The 22,312-nt window shown below is 42.7% G+C and overlaps 1 protein-coding gene across 1 annotated transcript in view; it reads left to right on the forward strand.

Moving 5' to 3' along the window:
• The window catches only part of efl1 (elongation factor like GTPase 1), a 275,829-nt gene that overhangs the window by 203,583 nt on the left and 49,934 nt on the right, over nt 1-22,312 (forward strand). Inside the window, exons 17-19 of the mRNA XM_050041090.1 lie at nt 12,630-12,759; nt 13,068-13,194; nt 16,958-17,162. Coding sequence (XP_049897047.1) covers nt 12,630-12,759; nt 13,068-13,194; nt 16,958-17,162 — 462 coding nt within the window. The remainder of the gene's footprint in view (nt 1-12,629; nt 12,760-13,067; nt 13,195-16,957; nt 17,163-22,312) is intronic.

The raw sequence follows: 22,312 nt of genomic DNA on the forward strand, positions 1-22,312 counted from the left end.
AAAGGAGGTTCCCACCTGATGACCCCAAAGACATGTTAGTTATCACTGCTCACTGGTTTGTATAGTTAAGTCTTGCCATAATAGCTTATCATAGGGCTTAGGAGGTTATTCACTGAGTGCTGATCCTTTCTCTAGAGCACAAACTTCTTGTGTTTATTTGAATTGAATGTACGCACTATTACACAATATGCGTCCAGTGTGTCAGTGACTCTACTATCAGGTAGTAAAAGAGAGAATGGAAACTGAACAACATTTTTTTCAAAGAGAGGGTTCAAATAACAGTTCTATATTATCTTGTACTGTTAGATAGTGGTCAGATGTTCAGTCCTTAATTTACTAATTTTCCCTGACTGCTTATCCTGTTAAGGGTTGCGGGAGGGTTGGAGCCCATCCCAGTTGACACTGGACAGGTCGTCAGACTATTACAGGGCTGACACATAGAGACAGACAACCATTCACACTCACATTTACACCTACAGCCAGTTCAGTCACCAGTTAACCTGACCTGCATGTCTTTGGACTGTGGGAGGAAGCCAGAGTACCTTATGCCCGGTACACACTTCACGATATCAGCCCCATTCTAGCCTTACGCAGCGACGTATGGTGTGGGTGGTAAACGACAATGGACAGAAATGTCATGTAGTGTGAACCAGGCATTAGAGAAAGCCCACACTGACACGGGGAGAACATGCAAACTCCACACATAAGGGCCCTGGCCAGCTGGTGGATTTCAAAGAATTTCATTTAATCCAAGAGATGCAATATAACAGAAAAGCGCATTACTCACATCAGTTGTTCTGTGAATTGCATTTTAAGGCAAATCCTTGTGCAAATGAACTGACATCCATTGCCAGTTCTGGTAGTAATAGCCCTCTCCCATATCTGAGACATCATCATCAAGACTGAATGGTTGTATTTGTTTGATAATGCTAATTGGATAAAACACAAATTGTCATTTATTGTTATGTCTTTGGTTAAATCTTAAGTCAGTATCAGTTCTCTTTAAATCTAAATTGTGATACGTGATACGTGTGAGTGATGAACTGTAATTGCAGCTGTGGCATTGTTGTCCAAGACAAATTTCCCTCTGGGGACAGTAAAGTCTATCCTTATCCTTATCCTTTATTGTATTCTAGATTGCAGCAAAGTAGTAACTGAATACGATTTCTGCAAGATTTTGTAGACTTTACCTGTTAACTTATTATCTGTTTCTGAATAAAACATCAATGATTCTAAGTTGCTTTTCTGTCCAGATGAATGTAAATCAAAGGTTTGGAATAAACTTCTGGGCCCGTATTCACAAGGAATCCTAAGACTAAAAGTAGCTCTTAGTGACGTCATTCTAACAAAAAACTTAGAATTCCTCAAATTCTAAGATTTTTCTTAGAATTTTCCCTTAGCAAGATAAAAGTTATTCATAAAGCATCTTAGGCCTTAAGAGAGCTCCTAAGGTGAAAAACTGTTACGAGGAGGGAGGAGGACTTTTAAGACACTCTTAGGCTTCTTAAACAGAGAAGATGGCGGAAAGACAGAGGAGAGATATTCTCTGTATATTTGAACGACAGTGATTTAATAAGACGCTACCGGCTTGATAGTGCAGGGATAATGTTTGTGGTTGACCTCATCAGAGATGAGCTTACTTTTCCCACCCAGCGTAGTAACGCAATAACGCCCGCTTTGGATTGCAGCATGTACCAGCGCTTCTCACACTCATCGCTTGTGCGTAAAAGGAGAGGGAACGACGCATTGATTTGTCGGGCAATGCGCTCCCAAGTCTGTCTCTTCCCTTGTGCCGTGGTCCCGGGACCGAATTTCCCTCTTAAAACTCATTTTTTCTCTTCCACGAGCTGTGCCAACAGCAGGCACTGCTCTTCTGTCCAGTTCGGCTTTCTCGTTCTTTTTTTCTCCATTTCGTTAGTTGTTTTGGTCATTCTGCCAAATCAAACCGCTTTTTACAAGGAGGCCAGCAATCACAGTAATTGCTGACAGCTGAGTCTGCGTCCACCATTAATATCAAATAGATTAAGTAGTAAAATTACCAGCATGGCAAGTAAACATAATCGTGAATATAATAATCGGCATGTGAATGAGGTACGTTCAAACATGTTGAAGCTGTGTAACAATTAATTTAATTTTGCTGAGTTTCATCATTATGGCATAAAATTATTTTCATGATTACACATTTCTTAATACAGTCTTAGTTCTATGATCGGTTGATTTCACTGTCCATTCATTACTAGGAGCGCATTTGTTTTTCTTTTTTCCTCTTTGTAACAACCAATCACAGCTTTTAGAGGACTGCGTCATACCTAGCAACAGGGTCAACCACACCTCCTCACTAAGATAAACGTTTCTGTCCCCTCCTTGCTCAGAGTTGCTCTCAGAAACTTCCTGAATCACTCTTAAGCTACGATTCCTTGCAAGGAATTTTTAGGCTAAGTTAGGAGCTCTCTGAGAGGACTCTGAGAATCTTTGTGAATGCGGGCCCTGAGTTTTAAATACTTAGAAAATTCTTAATTAGACAGGCTATACTTTTTTTGCAGATCTGTCCAAGAAATCCATTTGTTTCTATTCATTAAATCATCAACAACTACTATACCTCTGTCCCTCCATGTAGACCAGCTTAATGGTGAATTTTGATTGTTCCACAAACAAGTGCTTTTTGGAATTGCTATTGACTCATCCAGTATACTCTTCATTTTTTTCCATGTTGTTGTTCTTTATTATATAATAATGAGCTTAATGAGCTCATTATTCTTCTATTTGAAAATATATATGAAAAAAGGTTTGGAGAGTAAACCTGTGCATTTTCAAGATGCTCAGCATAATCCTTGCTGAAAATTCACTGTATGTAAAAATAATTAATGTTTTTTGCAAACCTGACACGTTTGCAAGTTACTTGCAATCCATTCACTTTTGGACCACAGCCCACCAGTTGGGAGCCATGGTCTGTGGTACATTCATTATCTATTATGTGTGTTATATGTTTACAGAATCACAAGCTCATGGATCAGTCAATCAATTTTATTTATAAAGCCCAATATCACAAATCACAATTTGCCTCAGAGGGCTTTAAAGCATACAGACATGTTGGATGTATGTATGTTGATAATGATAAAGACGCACACAAACAGATGTGTATGTAGTATGATAGGGGCGTGGACATGTGGTATTTTGATGACTGGTCTTACCCCTCATCCACAAACACACATACACATACACACCAATGTAACTCAAGCACTGACACAGCATGTTTTGTCTGTTGTCTTTGTGCACTTACTAATGACCAAACCCTTGTAGTTAAGAGCAGTTTGACATCAACCATGAAAAGAAGACTGAAGATCTTATTTCACTGAGTTGAAATTGAGTACATTTTAAAGAGAAAAAGTCTCCCATAAATACTTTAAAGTCCAAACAGTAGAGGAGGAAAAGAGTGACAAAAGAAAAGCAAAGAGACAGAGAATCTGTAGGAGACAGGTGTGGGCAGAACGAGGTCAAATACATCTCTCTACAGATGGCTGGTGTTTGCCTGCTTTCTGCACTAGAGTTGTGCCGATGGGCGATCGGATCGCCCATCGGCAATAGAAGGGTTGTTTCACGATGTCTTTTTTAAATAACGATGCAATCGCGAGGTGTGGGGGGGAGACAGCGCGTGTGTGGAGCATGCTGACGAGATCGAGGCTGAACGAGGCTGAGTGAGAGGAGACAGAGGGAGGCTGCTTAGTGAGAGAGCGGAGGGGGGGATCAACGCATCCGCCCACTCGACACAAGCATACTCGGGCGTACTATAAGCGGAGCGGACTCTGCGAGGAATGTCCGCAGTCATTCGGGCTTTCATAGTCGAGCGCACTTCCGCGTTGTAGTTTCCTGTAAAAATGTCTGTGAAAAATCCCCACAATGTGAAAAATACATGCCGAGCAGTCACTGGTGCGCGGAGCAGAGTCCACGTGGTCGTAAAATCTGAGCTTTGCGCGCACAGGGCTTGCGGACGTCCGCTTTGAGTCCGCGCGGACCTCCGCGGTATCCGTTCCGCGTATGTTCCGCCCGAGTATGTTCGGGCCTTAACGCGCATGTCGCGGAGCGGTGAACAAACCAAACAACACAATGTCAGGAGAAATTGAAAAGATATGCCGTCTATGTAAAGTCAACTTGCTAATTAAGGAGCCATTACATGTTCAAGAGTTTTATAAAGCTGCTCAAACGCCAAAGAGAGGCTATAAGTAACATTTCAGCGGCCACGCGTAATGACCCCCCCCCCCCAACTCCCCAAAAAAACCCTTCTACGGGGAAAAAACGGTAGAAACCTCAGGAAGAGAAACTAAGGAAGGATCCCTCTTCCAGGACGGACAGACGTGCAATAGATGTCGTACAGAACAGATCAACATAATAAAATTACAGTAATCCATATGACATATATTCTGACATATTCTCTGGTCATTCAAAATTTAACTGACAAAAAAATAAGATACAAATAAAAAAAAAAGAGATTATTAATAATTAGAGCAGCAGTGTTTCTCAAGGGAACTGGTTCTTTTTGCGGTCTGAGGCATGATTTTGCAGAAAGCTTCTGTCATGTCAGTAGACACGGACTCCTCTTTGCTGCCTGTTGCACTGTATGTGGCATTCCAGCTAAAGAAAGGAGGCCTTGTGTAATGCTGCCACTATCTTTAGAGCTGGGCCAGACAGCTCAGGACTGAGATGGCAAAGGAGGACAGGGGCTGGCCTGCTGTGCTGGCTGGCTACTTAACTCATAGAGTGGCTTATGGATTCGATAGGTAGTTGGCTTGATGGCTTGCTTTGTGACTAGATCATTGGCTTGTTGTTTGGTTTGTTGGCTCATTGGCTGGTAATGTGACTTGATAGCTTAGTAGGGCTTTTTCATTAGCACTTTTGGCCATGCCAAGTCAAACCACTGTATATTGATTTGCATTGCCATTACCAGTTTAAAAGTGCCAAGTTGTGCCAAGTCGTGCCGAGTTGCGCCAAGGTAGACCATTGTGGAAGTGGGTGAGCGTGCATGACTGCCTCCAAGCGGGTTCTGGTGATGTCATCATTCAGGGATGATTCAGCATCATTATTCATTAACAATTCAGATCCTCGTCTTGATCCATTTGATCCATTTGGTCATTCCAACTCTGATTTTCAAGCAATAAGTGGTAGATACCAAGCAAAATTGACACAAGCTAAATAGGACACTGCTCTTTAATCTCAGCTACTCAAGACAAGTGTGTCATCAATTAGAGACACGCCTTTAAGCAGGTAGCCCTGTTGTATGGAGATACAAATCCCTGCCATGCTGGGCTGCTGCGCCGAGTCAAACTAAGTCAAGCCAGGCCAGCACGTGTATGGAAAATGGCAATCGATGTTTTCTTGGCTACTTGACTGGTTCATAAACTGGCCAATTGGCCTCCTGATCTACTGGCTTGGAAGGCTGGTTGGGTAACTGGTCAGTACGTCGTCTGACCGATGGCAGTCTGAGCCCTTTGTGACACTGCTGGCAAGCAGCCTGACCTGCAGTGTCACGCTAAGAGTGAGGTCGGCAAGGCTCAGCCACTCAAGTGAGCATGAGCTGTGGCATCACAGCTCCAGCATTCTGAAAGAATGCTTTCTCTGTCTGTCATCAGAACTGAATCAGGGGCCTGCTTCAGTGATCCAATGACTGGATCTCAAGAGTTGACACATACTCAGCCAGCCCTCATTATTTTGGAAGGCTTACAGTTGTGCCTACTTTTTTTTTTTTTTAAAGTCCAGGGCAGGACAGCTTACCACTTCCTGAACTTTGCTGTCATTGTGTTTATGATAAACCAGAGACTGCTGTTTATTTGTTGGTGCTCACATTAGAATGAGGTTCAGTTGTTTCTATTTGGTGCTCACATTAGAATGAGGTTCAGTTGTTTCTATTATTTCTCTTCTTTCGGAACAGAAAAATACTCTCTCTAAAAAATACTTTTGCTTATATAGAGCCAGACACTACACAGAACCATACCTCATCCGGCATCCCAAGCCTGCATCTACTGTAAAAAAAGCTCCACATTATAATCAGGTGAAATTACATGTTCATTTAAGTCAAGTCAGGTCAGATTTATTTATAGAGCACATTTAAAAACATCAAATGTTGACCAGTGTGCTTTACAAAGAAAAAAAAACAAAAACAGGAACGATCAAATAAAAACAATCCAATTAATAAGAGCATACAATATTTTGACAACATCATAACACAAAAAGCACTGCACAAACAACAAGATAAAACTCAGAAAATACATTAAGCGTTAAACAGCGTTGTCAGGTATGTCATCCTAATGATAGTTAGAAGGCCATAGAAAAGAGATGGGTCTTAAGATGAGCCTTGAATTTATCAATAGAGGAGGAAGATCTAGCTGTAAGCGGGAGACTATTCCACAGTTTAGGACCAACGACAGAAAAAATGCTGGATCACCTCTACTATTTAACTGGGTATGTGGAATGGAGGGCAGTAACTAAATCTGAGGGGTCGGGAGGTGGAATAGGGAATTAGCAGTCCAGAGATGTAAACAGGGGCGTTTTCATGCAGTGCTTTAACACTTTCCCCATCAGAGTATTATTTTTAAGTTGCCAGCCACAGCCAGCATTGTTCATCATATTCACTAATCTTTCAAGACCCACAGAATAATTTGTTCTATGAATATGTAAACAGTACATACATGAAACTAAAAAAGAGACCTCCTGTCCTGTTTTTAGACAAAAAAACATTTTGTTCTATCGTAATCCATTTTTTTTAATCAACTATTGAATTTGTGCATATTAAAAAACAACAACCAAAAAAAAAACATTTTGGACAAAAAGCTGAGAAAAATGCATTAATGTCAAAGAATGTAATTTTCAAGTATGAAATCAATTTCACATTTACATTTTTTTCCCCCCAAACTCATTACATTCGTTTGAACTGTATAAATAAAGGTACAATAATTAATTATTATTAGTAATATCATAATTATTATTATTATTATTATTAATAATAATAAAACTAGTATTATCTTTGAGGTGTAGCGGAACATGTTGCCACATTCGGTGATCGATCAGTGATTTGTTTTCTCCTTCTCCTCTGTGGTCGTTTTGTCCATGTTTTACTGCCACCATCATGGAGATACTGTTTCGTCCCACCAAATTTGTTTGCTTCTTCGTCCAAATCGGATTCAGAATGTTGATCAAAACAGGAATTGTCAGAGTCCAATGACATCTCCACAGTTTGCACAACCGTAAACTTTTCCGTCTGCGCTGGCATTTTCATGCCGTGTACAAGCTGCTATATCTTCTGGTTTCCAGCTGATCTTCTTCATTTTTTATTTGGTCACGGTGGTGCTGTTCTATTTCACAAGATGTGTAACAGAGCGCCCTATCTTATAACAGTGAAAACACAGATTGCCAGCATATCTCCTCAATGGCGGGGAAGCGTTGTGTCATAAATGACGGAAAATCACGTCAATGGCTTGGAAGTTGTGTTAAAACAAAGAAGAGAATTTTAAAATCAGTTCTGTATTTTACTGGTAACCAGTGAAAATAGACCAGCACTGGGGTGATGTGGTCTCTCTTCCTTCCCATCCAGGGTAGGGCTGACAAACTGATTCCCACATAGAAGGATTTGCAATAGTCTAAGTGAGAGGAAATAAAAGCATCGGCTAAAATACCAAAATCTTTGACAGGCAGGAAGGGTTTTAATTTTGCAAGTGACCTGAGATGGTAAAAGCCACTGCTAATGACAGAGTTGATTTGTTTATCAAATTTTAAACCAGAATCAAAGAATGCAATGAGATTTTCTCACATGTGATTTTATGTTTAATAACAGAAACCCAAGGGCATTAATTGTGGAAGCAGACTTGACAGCTGGGCCAAAGATTAAAACCTCTATTTTATCCTGGTTAAGTTGAAGACAGCTTTTCCAGGATTATACATCCTCAGTGCAATTTAAGAGGACGCTGACACTGCATGGATTGCAAGGTTTGAGCAGGAGATATAGCTGAGTGTTGTCAGCAAAAAATAGTAAGACATTTTATATTTTCTAAAAAGAGACCCCAAGGAAAGCATATACGAGGAAAATAAAATGGGACCTGATATGGAGCCTTGTGGTATGCCACAGGAGATGTGTGCAGAGGAAGGAGAGACATTGTTCAGTGAAACAGAGGCAGATCAGTTTTGTAGATAGGAGGCAAACCACTTTAGGGCCAGTCTCTGGATGCCATTTTGAACAACTACAGACTACTGCCATCTGCTGGTGTGAAGAGTTATTTCCTCTCATGCAGGCATGGAACGTACGTGCTGGTTGGCCGTCGGTTGAAGTCTTTGCGGTGTGTTCATGTGCAATTTTTTGGTCAAGACACAGGCGACACGTTTCCACAGTTGTTTTCCTGCAGCAAGGGACATTTTGTGAGATTTCAGAAAGACACATCTGCTTAACGAGGCAAAAACAAACAGACCGGATCAAGTGAAAGGTAAAGAGACAACCACTTTTAATGGACATGCGGTGACAATTTCGGTTGTCCCGTGTGCTTCCATTGCAGCCCGTCCCGTGGCTGCAGGCCGCTGCCTGCTCCCTCAATACCAATTTCAAAAATTGTTCACATCAGTCTCATTGACCAATTTACGCAGGGAAATAGGGTCCAGGTTTAAAAATGGTGAAGTTATCCTTTTAAGCTGTTAGCTACAGTGTGGTAGTAATCATATTAATATTTACAGCACCTCACATGGATTATATCCAACCTTGCTCTGTGCCATATATGAGGCGTGACTACTCCAGGGGTAGATTTAAAGCAGAGACACAGCAAGCACATGAATCAGATGACACAAAATATTTGCAGCTTGGCTCCATATGGCTTTCAGCACGTAAATATCTTTTTTTATTTGGGACTGTTACAACCCAGCTCGTAGGGGAAAGGGAAGCAACACAAAAACCCAGATGTTAAAAGGTAAAGCATTTTTAATGTAACTTAAATTAAGGAAAACTGGTTAACAATAAAATGAGAACAAACCGGTCGGTGGGTGCTGTTAACTCAAAAACCAAATATAACAAAAAGAGGACTCACTCAGAGCTTGACCTATGATCTAACTAATCAAAAATAAAAGGAAAACAAATTCTAACTATCTAATTTGGCTTATAAAAACAAACAACAACAAAACAGCACCCCTGCCCCTAGTGTCTCTATACAAACAATATATACAATATACAATATACAAATAATTATCTAAGTGTGGATGAGAAAAGTCTGGAATCAGTCAAAATGGCAACAATATCTAACAACCTGGCCAACACAGGTCACAACACACAGTTCTCAGTCAAAGAGGCAAGCTGCCACCAACAGTCAGCCGCCCAGACTGACAGGGGATTGGCCCACTGCACTTGTGCCGCACCAGTCAGGGACCCAGGTGAGCTGTGGGCTGGGCGGTCAAAAACAGCAGAGGCCGCACCAATCAAGACAGAGGGGTGGAGCTCCTGAGTCCAGTGGAGGTTCAGGCAGCTCGGCAGACAGAGGGAAGTTAGTCTCACACACACACATACACATAATGAAGGTGGAAAGAGCGGCAGCCGTAACAGGGACATTAAAAAAGGCAAGTTTTTTTCATATAACTGAAATGTTATAAAGGAGGCTTTGTGTTGGTCCCAACTAGTCTGTCATTCAGCAGGATCTCAGAAACAACTGTGTGGAGCACACGAGTATGACATGTCACCAAATCCAAGCGGCAAAAAGGGATGGAAGAGACCTCCATGTCTTTTTGCTCGATCTCACCAATGCCTTCGGCTCTCTTCCACATAACCTCCTTTGGACTTCGTTCAGCTACTTCAGAGTGCCAGATACCATCACTGCCCTTGTCAAGGCCTACTTCCAGGACATGCAGCTATGCTTAACAACAGCAGATTACACCACAGCTTGGCAACACCTGGAAGTGGGCATCATGGCAGGATGCACCATCTCCCCGCTAGCCTTCACCATGGCCATGGAGGTCATCATCCGTGCATCTCGGTGGGTGGTTGGAGGAGTGCAACTACAACCAGGCCTGCGACTCCCTCCCATCAGGGCATACATGGATGATATGACCACTCTCACTCCAACCCTTCCATGCACAAGGCTGCTGCTGAGGAAATTACAGGAGAACGTCGAATGGGCCCAGATGAAGCTCAAGCCGAGCAAGTCCAGGAGCTTGTCAGTTGTCAGAGGGCAGCTGTCAGACCAACACTTCTACATTGGTGATGAGCCCATTCCAACTGTGGCAGAGAAATCAATCAAGAGCCTTGGACGTTGGTACAATGCAACCCTGAGGGATAAAGACCAAGTGGAGCAGCTCAGGCAGGACACAACCAGCGACGTTGAGAGTATAGACAAGACCATGCTCCCTGGCAGGTTGAAGCTATGGTGCCTTCAGTTTCGTCTCCTACCTCGAATGATGTGGCCTTTGACCATCTAGGAGGCGCCAATCTCAAAGGTTGACAAACTTGAGAGGTTGGTCAGCTCATTCGCCAGGAAATGGCTAGGCCTTCCCAGGTGCCTCAGCAACATCGGGCTCTACGGAAAAGGGATCTTGGACCTTCCCCTGTCCAGTCTTACAGAGGAGTACAAGACCATCAAAGTAAGATTGGAGATGATGCTGACAGAGTCCCGTGACCCATGTGTAGCTTAAACTGCTCCCACCCTGGCAATTGGGAGGAAGTGGACGCCAGCTGCAGCTACACATAAGGCCAAATCAGCCCTCAAGCACCGGGACATCGTGGGCCATGTGCAAAAAGGGAGAGGAGGCCTTGGTCTTGGGGAAAGCCAACCATCCTGGTACAAGGCAACTTCGCGAAGGTGAGAAGCTACCCAGGACCCACACACCAACATCAGAGGCCGGGCAGCTGGGTGCAGCAAGAGACTGGAGGCTCCTCGCTGACCTTGAGCAGAGACTGCTTCCCAACGGAAATTGCCACGACCAACCTCAGACCTGACCTTGTGCTCTGGTCCACTTCAATACGAAGCGTGTACATCATTGAGCTCACAGTGCCCTGGGAGGATGCTGTGGGCGAGGCCTATGAGCGCAAGAGGCTTAAGTACGCTGAGCTGGCAGCTGATGCAGAACAATGGGGTTGGAAACCCGCAGTTCTCCCAGTTGAAGTTGGTTGCAGAGGTTTTTGTCGGCCAGTCAACAACAAGGCTCCTCAAGGACATGGGAATCCGAGGCCAGGCACAATGCTCCTCAAGGACATGGGAATCCGAGGCCAGGCACAATGTCAAGCCATCAAAGCCCTGTCCGGAGCAGCTGAAAGGGCCAGTCAGTGGCTCTGGATCAGGAGGAGAGACAACACCTGGGCTCCAAAATAACAGCATGCTGTCATTGGGGGAATGAGAGGTGGAAGGGGCTAAAGTGGAGGGGGGGCACACCTGGGACGCCAGATGATGCTGCTGAGCCCTCTGGAGGTGTCGTGGGCCTCATCAAGGAATCACCAAAGAAGGAGGGTGCCCACCTGACGACCCCGGTGAAATCGTTAGCTCCTTCAACCACCCAACCCCGAAATGTCACCATCTGTCTCACAACAGTGTCTCAAGGTATATGCAAGGATTGTAACACCTAGTCCTGAACTTGGTATGTGGTCAGGCGCAAGCTCAGCTCAGGGAGAAGGACGCCCCTGCCATGCAGAGTCCCCAGCACTCTGGATCTTAACATCACATCCTGTGTATTTAAAACTTCATTCAGCAGGATCTCAGAAACAACTGATAAGATTTTGAGAATATTTAGAATGCAGACAAGTCTCTGGGCAAGGAACAGTTGATTTAATGTTGGTGTTAATGCGGACAATTACAGAATTACAGGTTGTTGTTTTTTACTCATAGCTATGACAGTAGAAATATCCTCACTCCAACAGAAGCTTCCACTGTAGTGTTTTTATGCCTCTGCACCAGCAATAGCCTTAGACGGTGGCATTATGTTTTGGGGTTGTCCATCTGTCCGTCCATCTCATTCGTGTGAACACGATATCTCAAGAACACTTCAAGGACATTTCTTCAAATTTGACACAAATATTCATGTTCACAAATGTTGGACTGAAGAATAATTGATCAGAATTTGATGGTTGAAGGTCAGAGGTCAAGGTCAGTGTAACCACACAAAATATGTTGTAACTCAATAATTCCTATGTTAATTATGACAAGATTTTACACGTGTCTAATAGACATGATATGTATTTTTGTTGTTAAAATATTACGTTGCAACCAAGTACTGTATGGTTTTGACACTTTTCTAGCTTGTTAAAAAGGGACATACAGTAAAAGTAAAGTATTTTAGGGGTGCTGGGATTCAATTTAGGGGTGCTTCAGCACGCCCAAAAATGGGCTAGAAACGCCTATGAAGCCCAGTATCACAAATCACAATTTGCCTCACAGGGCTTTACAGCATACGACATCCCTCTGTCCTTAGGACCCTCGCAGCGAATAAGGAAAAACTCCCCCCAAAAAAACCTTTACGGGGAAAAAAATGGTAGAATGTGTTTTACTCTCAGTTCTCAGCTTATCCTCAGTACATGAATGGAATTTTAGACAACATCAAAGTGGAATGAAACTGACGGTGGACAATGGGGACCACATTATGTGCCATAATAATTCACAAGCTTTTCACTTGTCTTTTTAAAGGTTTGCTAAAATTGAGATCAGCGCGTCTAAGCCAATTATTCCATTCAGAGAAACAGTGGTACGTTCTCCAAAAGTGGACATGGTTAATGAAGACCTGGGCAAGCAGCAGAAAGTAGCCATCATTCACCAGGTCAGTCAACAGCACATTCATTGTAAAAGTTTCTGTTTTCTGTTGTAAGCATTTAGTGTCTGCTACGTCTTTGCTGGGAATTATGCACAGAGGAGATAATGTCCTCTAGGTTTAATGACATGTTTTACATTATCTGGGTGCAATAATTAGGACATTTTGGCAGTTAGAGGGAGTGGTGGAGCAAAGAGCAGATTTCTTGGATTTACTAATAAACTCATAAACAGCCATCAACATTAACATTGAATCATCATCTCTCAGTACCAATGATTGGTTTACACATATGTTGTTGTGTATGTATGCACTGCTAGGTGAAGGAGGAGGCCTCTCAGGGTCGTTTGTCTGACAACCTGCATATGGACCCCAGTGGAATGGTCACCCTCACCACCCCCAACAGACTGGCTACTGTCAGCGTCAGGGCAATCCCCCTGCCACAGGGTAAGATTTGGACACAGCAAGCAAGCAGGCTAAAGGTCTCAGTATATATTCAACAAACTTGGTTGTATGTTGTGTCTACCATGTCTAAAGGTGAAAGTGTTCATAGCTGCTCTGAATAACCACACTGCTGGGCCCTGCCATCACAGAGAGGAGCAATCATAGAAATAGTGTGAGAGTAGAAAGGACAGTCACATTCAAATCAATGAAGCAGGATGGTCAAAATAGTGGCCATTTTTATGTGCAGCGTTGCCATTGCAACCGTTGTAGTGGCCAAACTTCCATATACATTTTGTAAAAACAAACCAATTTGCAGCAAGTTGCAAACTCACTGACATGAGGTTTTGTAGTAACAAGCATGAACAGTTCAGTAGTAGCAGAGAGGAATTGAAGTTTGCTGGATTTATATTACAGCGTTAGACAGGCCCAGGTTGTTATTCTGAGTGCCTGACAACATCCCTACAGAGAGAGGAATCCCTACAGAGAGAGAAAATATTTTTCGTCACCATTTGCTTGATTCGGTCTTTTTGTTAATACCAAAGTTTGCTTTGGAGAAGTCCTACACACTGTGAGATTTTAGCAATCTTGTAAGTTTAGTCCAAGCTACACTGTGCGACATGGATCTAATAAACTTGGGTACAACATCAAGTTTGATGATTGCAGACTGTACAATAACAGCATACATATGATGCAATAGCTTTCTATACTGAGCGCGCAGGGATGCTGCACAAGTTATTACCTCTCCAACTGTGAAGCACAACAGAGAGGGACACATTAATAAAAAATCTAAAGTTTTGTGGGCACTATATACTGCTGTGTTTCCTGTGTGTATGTTTACTAGCTGCTAGTTCTTTTTTTTTATTGCCATTTCTGCTCTTTGTAAAGCGTCTTTGAGTATCCTGAAAAGCACTATATAAATCCAATGTATTATTATTATTATTATTATTATTATTATTATTATTATTATCATTATCATTATTATTATTAGTTTGCTCATCTGGCAGCTGCAACTCCACCACTACTTGCTTTCATGCTTCATCCTTCTTTGCACGATCATGGTAAAAGCTCGAGGACACATCATAAGGCAAGGCTTCTGCTACCACAACTACACGAGGTTTTCCTCGTAGCTGAAATCCCACACATTTCTTTTAGCACGTTTTGCCTTCATGACGAGATGCGGTCCATCTGTTTGTTTGGGTTTAGTGCCAGTGCGTCATTCCATGCTGCATTTCTATTGGTTGGTTAAAAGACAAAGGTTGTAACAGCAGTCACACAGTGAGATTGTCATCCTAAATTTCTGACTCTGTCAGAATTTTATCCCAGGCTGTCTTTGATGACAAGATCATGACAATGGCCATCCTTGAACCTCTCTCATTGTGCAACATAGGACCACCATTTTAGAGCCACAACCAAAGATATTGCCACGTTTCTTTTATGATGGTCATCTGTTGTCTGGGACAGCCCAAAATCACACAGTGTATACCAGCCTTGAGGTGTGCAAGACAACATTTGTTGGAAGCTTACTGAGGCCTTGAGGAATGACACAAATCTCAATTCAACTCAACTCAACTCAAATTTATTTATAAAGCACATTTAAAAACAACTCACGATGACCAAAGTGCTGTACAAAAGGAATAAAATGCGAAGAAACGCATACATATGGGTGACATAATTGTCAGGTACACAGCTCACACATTTATAGACCCAACACACACAGGCACACATCAGGGAAAACCACATCAGGGGGACTCAAACACTAAAGAATAAAAGAAGGTTTTGAGCCTGGACTTAAATGATTCAGTGGTGGGGCCAGATCTGATTGGGAGGGGGATGCTGTTCCACAGTCTGGGGGCAGACACAGCAAAGGCATGATCACCCCTGAGCTTAAGTCTGGAGCGTGGGACAGCCAGGAGCCCCTGGTCAGCTGACCTGAGGGGCCTGGGTGTGGAATGGGGGGGTTAGAAGGTCTGAGATGTAGAATGGGGCTAGACCATTAAGGGCCTTGTAAACAAACAAGAGAACCTTAAAGTCAACTCTGAACTTTACTGGCAGCCTGTGGAGAGAGGCAAAAACAGGTGTGATGTGGTCTCTCTTCCGGCTACCTGTGAGAAGCCGAGCGGTGGCATTCTGAACCAGCTGGAGGCGGGACAGAGAGGACAGACTGATACCAGTGTACAGAGAGTTACAGTAGTCTAAACGGGAGGAGATGAGAGCGTGGGTGACTATCTGCAGGTCATTGAGGGAGAGAAATGGCTTGATTTTGGAAATGGTGCAGAGTTGGAAAAAACTGGCTTTTACTACTGCATTTATTTGTTTCTCAAATTTAAAGGCAGAGTCAAATATCACGCTAAGATTTTTGGCATGGGGTTTAACATAGTTAGAGAGGCTACCGAGCTGGTCAGAAAACCCTCGAATGGAGTCAGGGGGGCCAAAGAGGACAACTTCTGATTTGCCCTCATTCAGCTGGAGGAAATTCTGTGCCATCCAGTTCTTTGTGTCCTTGAGGCAGTTTATGAGACTGGCAACACTGGACTTGTGGTTAGGCTGGATAGGTAGATACAGCTGTGTGTCATCAGCATAGGAGTGGAAGGAGATGTTATGTTTTTTAATAATGTGGCCAAGAGGAAGCATGTACAATGAAAAGAGAATAGGACCTAAGATGGAGCCTTGAGGGACCCAAATCATGTGAAACAATTGATATCAGAAAACATCTTTACGTTCTTGTGCCCAACCAGCACAGGTTGTGTTGAGTTAAAATAGCAGAGGTTTCAGGTTATTGGAAGAAAAAAGTGGCATACTTTAATTAGTATCAGTTAGCAAACAAACGTGCATCACATGTCAGCAGATCACAACTTTATTTTTCTCCATTTCACATTTTCTTCATGTTTGTTATGATACCACTCCATGAGCAGTGAAATTCACTTATCTTTACTCATTAAAATGTTCTCCTTATTTGCCTGTGGGATTAAACTTGAATTGCACTCTAATTGCATCCACTGTCCTATCATTACACTGTGCCCAGCTGGGTTTTATTCTAGCAAATCAAGGACTGATTTAAGCCAGGTTCACACAGGACACGGAAGCACCATGAAGCCTGCCGATTTCCCGTGTAGTGTTGCCACCATGCTTTTGGTGCCTATGTTAACCGATTAAGCTGTTAACAGTGGACATGACGCGGTGCCAAGCGCCCAGACCGGTTCGTAATAGTTTCAGCTTCTGGTCTATTTTTTACCCAAGCCACAAGCGAATCTGGCAAGAAAACATCCCGAAAATGTATTATACTCGATATAAATGTATATTAAATATGACTTAAATGATCTGACTATGATAAATAATAGAATATGCATCCCATGCTTCCACATATGTATCAGTTATGTCTAAACAGAGAGCAAAGAGATGAGCAGAGCCACACACACAGACACACATGTCCACACACATACAGACACATAAACAGACAGAGGCAGAGCTCTACATGTCATTTAAACTGAGCAGAGAGCAGAATTACTTGCTGACCAGTGTGGAGAAATGCGCTTCTCTGGACAATTAACAACGCTTCCGTGTTCAGTGTGAACCTGGTTTTATATGCCCCCCCCCCCCCCCCNAATGCGCTTCTCTGGACAATTAACAACGCTTCCGTGTTCAGTGTGAACCTGGTTTTATATGCCCCCCCCCCCAAGATATGATGAAGGCTAAAGTAACAGAGCGTGAACTGTTGCAATTTGACTATTTCATGTCAGCATGTCAGTAATTTTGTTTTTCCTATCAGAGGTTACTCGTCTGTTGGAGAGTAGCACGGAGCTGATTCGGACTCTGGAGCATGTAAACATGTCCCTGAGGGAGGGGAAGAGTCTGGATGTTAGCCCCAGGACGCTGGAGGCCATCGTTGAACTCAAGACCCAGCTGGAGAGCCTGCTGCAGGGGAGGAAGTGGAGGAATGCTGTGGAGCGTATCTGGGCTTTTGGGCCTCGCAGGTCTGACACTCGTTTTAGTGGCAATGACATGGTTCAAATGAATATAAACTCCTGCGGTATAGGCTTAAAGCAGAAACACAGCAAGGACATGAATCAAGGGAGGCAAATATATATTTGGTTTGGGCTCACATGAAACATAATATTTTACTGTTACTGTAATCTACTTTAATCTGTTGTCTTGATCCATTCAGGTTAAAGAATAGGCTCACATAGGGTCACATTCACAAACAGTGTGAATATACAAATCTGCTTAAACCGTGCGTATGAACATTTTAGTAGAAATCAGGGGTTCATCAATATTTTCTTACTTGAATTTGTTCCTTCTCTGAACAAATTTAGAGCTGCATCAGACAATTTCTACACACAAATGATAAAGACCTGTCTGTCTTTGAAAATGTAAACTTAAAGCTGCTACAAGGAACTTTTAACTGGATATACAAAAGTCTCTCGTTTCTGCTGATGTCTGTGCGTGACCTACAACAGCAAATGAGACCATCAGTGTGAAGATAAGCTATTTCTATATAGTGTATATCCATACCTTTAGGAAACTGGCTCCGGGTTTGCCCCAGGTCGCTTCCAGGACGAAATGATTTACGGCACTCAGACGGCACACGTCATCTTACCTAGCTGCTTACATTTATAGTGACTCTTATAAATAGTCGCTATTCCTCCTCCTCGACCCGACGTCTGCGGGGAGTTAAATTAGCGGCAGTCATCGGGTAAAAGTTCTGTGAAAGCACTGGACTCACCAACAGTCAGCCACGTCTCAGTCACACAGAGAAAATCCAATCCTCGGGAAGTCAGGAAATCCTTCAGGATAAACGTTTTGTTCTCTAGCGATCTAGCATTTATCAGCCCAATCCTGGCAGGAGCCAGCGCGTCCACGGCGTTAGCTGTCCAGGGAGCCACACACAGAGGCCGCAGGTTGCGCCAGCAGGGACGAGGAGAGCAGAGGCCGCGGGGCTGGAAAACCTCATCCGGGCCGACGACAGGTACCAGCCAGGCGTCGACAGGGTACAGCGAGTGCCGAGAAATAAAGAGGCGAGGCACCGCTCCATACTCAGTCCAAGAAGCTGTGGAAGTGCTCGCCAAACAGGCCTTCAGCCTTACCAGCCGACCGCTGCGTTTACCCCGGCGGCGGTGGCGCTTACGCCGGAGAGGTGGAGCTGGGGCGCGGCAGAGGATCCCCGATAGGAGCGGGGGCAAAGTTTTCCCATCTTGTTGTTTCATTCATCCCCAAAACAAACACATGCGCGAGCCAGGTAAGCGTCTTTACGACAGTACGCGCTAGAGCTCATGGGAAATGTAGGCTTCATTCCGGCAAAACACTACTGCTTTTGTCCACAGGGTCACCAAAATCAACTCAAAATGAAGTTCCTTGTAGGGGCTTTAACATATTAAAAAGAATCATTTAAAAAGGCTTTAACCCTATGGGCCCGAATGACGCATAGTGCGTCCAACTTTGCAAACAAAGTGGCAAATATTATCTTGGAGGACATCATTGCACTTGGTTGACTATTTTTCTGTTATCTTAGATGTAAATATTGCATGTTTCTTTCAGATAAAACACATTTTTGACTTGTGAATGACTCAATGGAATTTCTTGCAATAATGAAGAAATATTGGCAATCACGTCCGCCTGGCACAAACCACATGTTTTGGACAACTGTGAAGTGACAGAATGTCCCACCATCATGGTTCTTATATTGCCAGATTCCAGAGAGTCTCCCCTCTTCATATATGGCAGAATATGTCAACTTCCAACTTGCTGTGGTGAGATACATGTAAAAATGTAAGAATTTAGCAACACGGATTTGTTTTTTTCATTGATATAAAAATTAATATAAAATACAGGCACATAGGAGGACATGTAATGATGGCAAATCTGGATAGCCTACATTGTCCTGAAAAAAACAAGATATAGCATGTGTATGTAGCCTTTATAATGACTGTGATATGAGCTCAAAAGTAAAGGCAGTAAAAATACCCCAAAAACACCTAGGGCCCATAGGGTTAATAGACAGTATTTTAAACCATTAATTAACTAATGCATTGGTAAAATGTATTAATTAACCATGAAATTGGGGTGGGGGTGGGGGCGAGGGATGGTTCGCCCAGGGCGTAAAACTAGCCAGGACCGCCTCTGCATATGTAACCTTGCTGGGAGATGTTGCAGTTCCTGCCTGTGTAGTGGAGAGCATCAGAGACCGACATGTTAGAACATGTTTGCAGAGAGTGACAAAAGGCTTATCAGCTGTTTCTGACTGCCATTACATTCACAGATGCTCAGTAACAGTTTGACACTGGTGTCAGGGCCTTAGTGTGTGTGTAGAAGCACCTTCACCTCTTCCTCCATAATACACCTCTGGGAAAACTTATTTGCTTATATAGAGAATAGGGGGCGTGGCAGTATGCTGATTGCATATAACGGGCACAAGCCTGTCAGCTTAGAATGATTCTGATTCATTAACATACACAGTGGTAACAACAAAATCAGCCGCTGTGCATGTGTCATGAATTCAACAGTGATTTTGCCTGTGCACATATTTTCTGCACAGAGTACAAACATTTCTACACACATATTAGTAAATGAGGCTCATTGTTCTTGTCTGTTTTCAAACAATACTCCGATGCCCATCTGTAGTTTAACAGTGTTTGCTGTAATAATTCATTTTCTTCATTACTGGCTATTAATAGACAGCTATTGTTATGTAACAACTTCATTCTGTAGAGTCGTAACAGTGTATGATAATATCTATGGAGTACCTTATACTGTGTGAGCTTTCCCCAGGCTTCTTTCACATGTTTACCACATCCTGACACAATTTTAGACCATCTGTCATCATCAGTATCTTCCCCAAGGTCCCTTTGCCAAATCAATTTCACGTTAAAAGACATCACACAGGAGGGAGTTAATTACTTTATAAAATTGTGAAGCCTTGTGGTTTTCCAGCGGTAATTTGGGGTAGTTTACAATTATGTTATCAGCTATATTGTAGGACTTTGATATAATACAACTTCTTACTTCTCTTTAAGTACTTCCAAAATTGCCCTTTTCCTACCAAATTAAATCGCTAAACCAGATTACTGTATGAGAGACATAAGCCATCCTCAAATAAATCATCAATGGTGCATAACCCGTGGGAAAGCCACTGCTTCCAAAAAACAATATTTTTTCTCATACGGATTGCAGGGTTATGCCACACTGAGGAGTATCTTTGTAAATTATGTGTTACTTTTAACATTTTATGGACTTTAATCCACACATCTCTTGAATGGAGAAGGACTTGGTTTGTAATATTACTTGAGGTAAGCAGCGATAGGATTAAATGGTGAGTACAGCTTGTATTCAATGTTTGCTGCTTTATCTACTGCATCATCCCAATATTTTGCTGTTTTAGCCATTTCAAAAGATAAGTGGTACAGTCTCCTTGTGGGCACATAACTTAGTCATTTTGATCCTGGCTCTTCTTCCAATCCACAGAAATTGTTTTATAATGCTAATTTATCCAATTTAATGAAATTGGAGTTAAAGCTGAAATTAGTTAAGGTGGAGAACAAAAAACACCGCTCCACCTTATCAAAGGCTTTCTCTGCATCAAGGGAGATAGCCGTTACTGGAACATTCTTAGAATGACTCACCGACATTAAATGTAGCAACAATCTGACATTATCAGCAGATGTTCTGTTTTTCATGAATCCCACGTGGTTGGTGTGAATAATACTTGACAAAACACTCTGTCAACGCCCAGCTCAAGATTCAAGTCAAGATTTAGCAAGCTAATGGGTCTGAAATTAGAGGGATCAGCTGCATTTCGACCTGGTTTGGGAATAAGTGAAATTAATGCTTCATTAAAAGTTGGGGCTAAACATCCCTTATTGAACATCTCCATATTGGGGCAAGAATATCTATAAATGCTTTGTAATACTCTACTGGGAGTCCATCATAGCCAGATTTCCCATTTTTCATTGCAGATATTGCCTCCCTTATCTCATTTGCTGTTATGGGCAACTCCAATTCCTCTGCATCCTCAGGCTGCAGTTTAGGTACATCTACATTAGAAAGAAACAGTTCGATCTTCTCTTGCGGAGTAATAGTGGGTAATGATGAGGTATATAATTTTTCATAATACTGTTGAAATATCTTGTTTATGTCTTTAACAGAAAAGAATTGTCTATGGCCCTGATTGATTACTGGTATCATATTGGATAAAGTTTTCTCTTTCAGTTGTCTAGCCAGTAATTTTCCTGTTTTTTCTCCTCCTTCATAAAAAATAGTTTTTAATCTAAACAGTGCATATTCTGCTTTTTTATTATATATCTCATGTTACTGAAATTTGAGCTTGCAGAGCTCCGAGAGCTGCCCATCAGAAAAAAATGTTTGTTTAGTCTTAGTTCCTTATCCTTAGTTTCCTTTTCTAGTTCAGTAATCCTGCTTAGACTTTCTTTTTTCTTTTTAGTGGCCTGTCCTATAAATTTCCCCCTAATATACGCTTTTGATGCTTCCCAAACTGTCGGAATTTCCTCAGTGCTGCCAATGTTTATATCAAAAAATGCTCTCAAGTCTCTCTCTCTCTCTCTCTCTCTCGAGTTTTTCCTAAAAGCAGAGTCTAATAATAATAATGGGTTCATTCTTCACCTTCCTCTTTTCTGATTATCTGAATTTGTATAAATAAGTAGTTCTCCTGGAGCATGGTGTGTAGGCTAATAGATATGGTTTTTATAGTACAGTCATCTACACTGCTAGGGAAGTCCCTGTCTGCTAGGGAAGTAGCTATTAAAAAGAAGTCTATCCTAGAATAGGTTTTGTGACAATGTGAGAAAAATGTATATTTCCTCTCTGTTGGATTGGTAAACCTCCTTCTGTCTGGCCTGGCCGTGCCTCCATTGTTTACACCCGGGACCAGCTGTTAGCGCTACAACACACCGCGGTGCGGCCCGAGGAGAGGCACGACATTCCCGCCGAGCTGCGGAGAAGGAGACGGGATGTCGCGCCGGAGTGCAGCGCCGACACCGGAGGAGACAGTACAAACCCGTCCTCCCGTCCGTCGTCATGGGGAACGTAAGATCACTCCCCAACAAGATGGACGAGCTGTCGGCGCTGACTCGCCATCAGAGGGAGTACCGGCAGAGCAGCGTGCTGGTGTTTA

The sequence above is a fragment of the Epinephelus moara genome, chromosome 1 (assembly GCF_006386435.1).
Source record: "Epinephelus moara isolate mb chromosome 1, YSFRI_EMoa_1.0, whole genome shotgun sequence".
NCBI lineage: Eukaryota > Metazoa > Chordata > Actinopteri > Perciformes > Serranidae > Epinephelus > Epinephelus moara.